This window comes from Chiloscyllium plagiosum, chromosome 22 (assembly GCF_004010195.1).
Source record: "Chiloscyllium plagiosum isolate BGI_BamShark_2017 chromosome 22, ASM401019v2, whole genome shotgun sequence".
Taxonomy (NCBI): Eukaryota; Metazoa; Chordata; class Chondrichthyes; order Orectolobiformes; family Hemiscylliidae; genus Chiloscyllium; species Chiloscyllium plagiosum.
Genome location: NC_057731.1, coordinates 1,589,891 through 1,594,034, shown reverse-complemented (window position 1 = coordinate 1,594,034; position 4,144 = coordinate 1,589,891). Strand labels below are relative to the sequence as shown.

Sequence of the window (4,144 nt, the reverse complement as noted above, 5' to 3'; positions counted from 1 at the left end):
AGCACCGTTGAAGGCAGAGCCTCCACAAAGGAGGTTATTAAAATGGCAATATGGCTGCCATCTGATACAGGCAGGCTACTTTGCCATATAGTCAGAGATCCTGCGAGAGAAGGGTGCCAGTCTTTTACTACAATGCATGTGCTATATAAAGTTAAATTGTCACAGTTGTAAACCCACCAGACCCTTTGAATTGCTGCTACTTCCATGGAGTTGGAATGAGGGCTATATCTTAAGTTACATCATGCAATGCTTATCTGGTTTGTTTTCTTTTACAAATACAAAAGCTTGAACCAGTCAAATGGTTTGTATCAGACATAATAAACTGGAAGTTTTGAGCAGTGATCTTAAAAAAAGGGTGCAATTCTGTTAACTTGTAGCAATTACACTGTATGACTAATTTACTGGCAGATACCCCCCTTTGGAAGTTTACAACTGAAAACATGTTGGAATAAATAAAACTTTATTCATAGATAAACAATCCATTATTTCTTTACAAGTGCAAGTTTACATTATAACACTTGACTTCAGCTAAATATGCAATCTACCTGGCACTTGGTGTAATAATGCAGCCTTTATCAATTCAATCAAGATAATTACTGTAAACTGCTAAACAACCTGAAGCATTTTTGAGAATCTAAAAGGCTACTTCATTATTTAATTGCCAAACATACCTGCAAAATGAAAATAAACTTAACTGTTGAGGAGCAATGCCTATGTTCTTTTGGTGAGATATATTTGAGTAGGTGATATTTTAATGAGTAACTTCTTAGCGTGTGTGATATGTTAAAATAAGCCTTGTACAGGTGAGTATTTATCAAATAATTTATTAAAAACTCCCTCCTAAGTGGGACAAGAAAACAATTTATAGTTTGAAGGGAGAAGAGGTGACGTTCCAGCCATTATACCCAGTAGCCACGAGTTCAATAATCAGACAGGGTTATTAGCCCACTCACATTTTGCAGTCAGTGGGGGGAATGGCAGCATAATAGTAAATTCACTGACGTAGTAAACCAGAAACACAGGCCAATCCTGTGGGGATTTGGATTCAAATCCTACCATAGTAACAGGTGCAAATTAAATTCAATGAATCAATCGCAAATTGAAAGCAATACCCATGAAATGAATATTGACTTTAAAACAAAACATCTTTCTTTCAAGGAAGAAGATCTGCCATTTTTACCCAGTCTGGCCTACATGTGACTCCAGACCACAGTGCAATGGCCTAGCAAGGCAACCTGTTCAAGGGCAATTAGGGGTGGACAGCCAATGCTGGCCTTGCCAGAAATGCCCATATCCTTTGAATAAAATACTTAAAATAACATATTACTTCAGACTCACCACTATGTGGTTCACTTTATTTGGGTTCAAGTTGTTTAATTTGTAGCAATTATGGGCAGACTGCTGGATTTCACCTTTTCTTCTGAAGTTAATTTGATTCTGCCATCAACTAAAGATAATCTCAAATATACAGCAACAATGTGCAAACAAGCAAGTTAAGCAGCCAATAACATTGAAGTATTCTCACAGACAGAAAACCAGGCAGTAATAAGTAGGTATTATCAATAATTTTGTATAATTCCATGGAAAGCAAAATAAGGTTGAGATAGACATCAGATTAAGGCAAAAGCATAAATGTTATTAAATTTAAAAATATATGTTTGAAATCTAGAGAACAAAGAAATTTGACATTACATAGATATAAAACTTTGTGGCCAGAAATGCTGTTTACCAGCAGTAATTATGAATTTAGTGCAGCCTTAAACCCATTAAGACATCCCTTCACAAAGTCTAATTCTTTAAGAGTCTTTGTAGAAAGACTAATCATTGTAGACACTGGAAGTTCACAACAATTCAACGATTTCCAATTGATTTCCATCTGTGAAGACTGTAACAGTGCACCCTGTGGAGATGCAGGGGATTACTGGTAGCGACTTGAGTTTCCACATTTAACTGTGCATTGAGAACTTCAGAGCTTGTTTCAATTTCACTGGGAAATGGCAGGTAATACTGTTTTGCCACCAATGTGAATACTGAAATATATCCAGGGAGCCTCACAATCAGTAGACGCATTGTGATTAGCTGCTTCATGCTTAACAGTATAAATTACTGGCTAAACAGTTCTGAGGAAAGAAAATTAACCTTTTTAATAAACAATCAAAAGCAGATTCACTTGCATTGTTATAAATAGGCACAGAAATCCTGGAGTAACATTGTCCACCGTAGTCAATGGGTATAACTGGTACAAACAACATGTTGCACTGTACCAGTTCGGATTATAATAAAGAAACACAGGCGACTCAATCTGCTATCGATTTGTGGAGCATTTCTGAGCTGTATACAAGCCACATTTGAGTGAAAAATGTCTTTTTGCAGATTAGAATCAAACAATTCATATAGTGCCAAATGATACTTTGACTACTTCAGCGCAAGGCTTTTGAAAACCTCCACAAACACAGAAATAACAGACATTCAAAAAAACGTGATGTTTGTTGGTGACTGTCATCTAATTTGGCATGATGATTAAACAGGTGTCATCCTATTTAACTGGGACGTCACTGGCATTTATATTCATAAACTCAAGCAATCCAATTACACTGACAAGGAACTACATATTGCCTGTATACAGATTTTGCGTTCTATTTAAAATCAGCACTTTTAACTGTGTCACTTGCAACATTCACAAAAGCACCAAGGTCATAGAAAACTAACTTCATGTAAACCTTGAATCACTTGGCCTCTCTTATCTTCACAGTTCTAAGTCCTGCAAAAGCAAACATACTGAAATAACTTCACAGTTCATCGCTTTCCATCACATCCTGTTTGGTTGGGAACAGCGAGGTGTCCACAGACGGGAAGGCAGATTTCAAGTCAAGTCCTTGGTCAGCAAGAGCTGCATACCGATTGCCTGAAGGACGCACTTTCCTTATTGGCTGTGTGATGTGCTGGTGCCACTGGGCTATAATAACAAAGGGAATCAGTCAGAGGCTCTCTGTTGCAATGGAGAATTTTACAACAACATGGCATTCTAAATGGAGTGCCATGTTGTTGTACATAACTGAAGGAGCAGTTTTCCAAAGAGCTTGTGAGAAACTCTGCAGGAATCCTTTCTGGCTGACTCGACTTTTCTTGCAGCATTTATATGTAATATAAGTTTGATGCAATATTTTACATACTATCAAACTGACAGCATCATTAATCAAAATTATTTAGATATGCTTCATAATGATGTTGACATCTACTTCACAATGCATGATACTGAAGTGGAAGCTTTCTTTCATATACCCTTTTCTCTCTTTAAGGACCCAAAACTTTGTTACTATAGATCAGGATTTCCTGCGGCAATTTGAGGGTGCCTGGTGTTCCTAGTTGTGGGTCAGGAGAGATTAGTACCTTTATCAGTCTTCATGTTCAAGATTTACTTATCTAGGTATGCATTGTGAATTCATCATCAGAAAAGCATTGATTTAAAACAAAATTTAAATTAATTGAATAAATAAGTGCTAGATCTTGCAAAGTCGTGCAAGTGGCTGAAGAAATAACTACTTGCTATAGTTTAAGAATATGTAGCTCTGTGGGTAGATATGGATAATGAATCAGAAGCCCACTTTCTGTATTTCCCATTTATATGTCCATTATAAATATCAAATAGTCTGCCAACTCTCAGTCAGCAATGAAACGATAGTGATTGCTGCTAACCTCGAGGGAGGGCACAGTGTTTAAGGGCAGTAATCCATAGGTTAGGGCTCATTGGACCAATTATCCAGGGTTAACCTCTCAGCCAGTAATGGCAGCTGTTGAGCAGAGATTCTAGCCCAAAGGTTTTTGTTTTCCATAACAATTTGTCAAAAGCACAACATTTCACTGCCCCGATTGGTTGATTTTTCAGTGCTCTGATTGGGTGTTCAGTTCAATATGGTAAAAACAATGACTGCAGATGCTGGAAACCAGATTCTGGATCAGTGGTGCTGGAAGAGCACAGCAGTTCAGGCAGCATCCGAGGAGCAGCGAAATCGATGTTTCGGGCAAAAGCCCTTCATCAGGAATAAAGGCAGTGAGCCTGAAGCGTGGCGAAATAAGCTAGAGGAGGATGGGGGTGGGGAGAAAGTAGCATAGAGTACAATGGGTGAATGGGGGAGGGGATGAA

The 4,144-nt window shown here is 37.9% G+C and overlaps 1 protein-coding gene across 8 annotated transcripts in view; it reads right to left on the bottom strand.

The window, feature by feature from the left end:
- Nucleotides 1-443: 443 nt before the first annotated feature.
- mypn (myopalladin) overlaps nt 444-4,144 on the bottom strand; it is a 309,016-nt gene continuing 305,315 nt past the window's right edge. For all 8 annotated transcript variants that reach the window (XM_043712278.1, XM_043712277.1, XM_043712280.1 and 5 more), the window contains one exon: nt 444-2,956. In XM_043712278.1, coding sequence (XP_043568213.1) covers nt 2,790-2,956 — 167 coding nt within the window. In that variant the 3' untranslated portion in view covers nt 444-2,789. The remainder of the gene's footprint in view (nt 2,957-4,144) is intronic.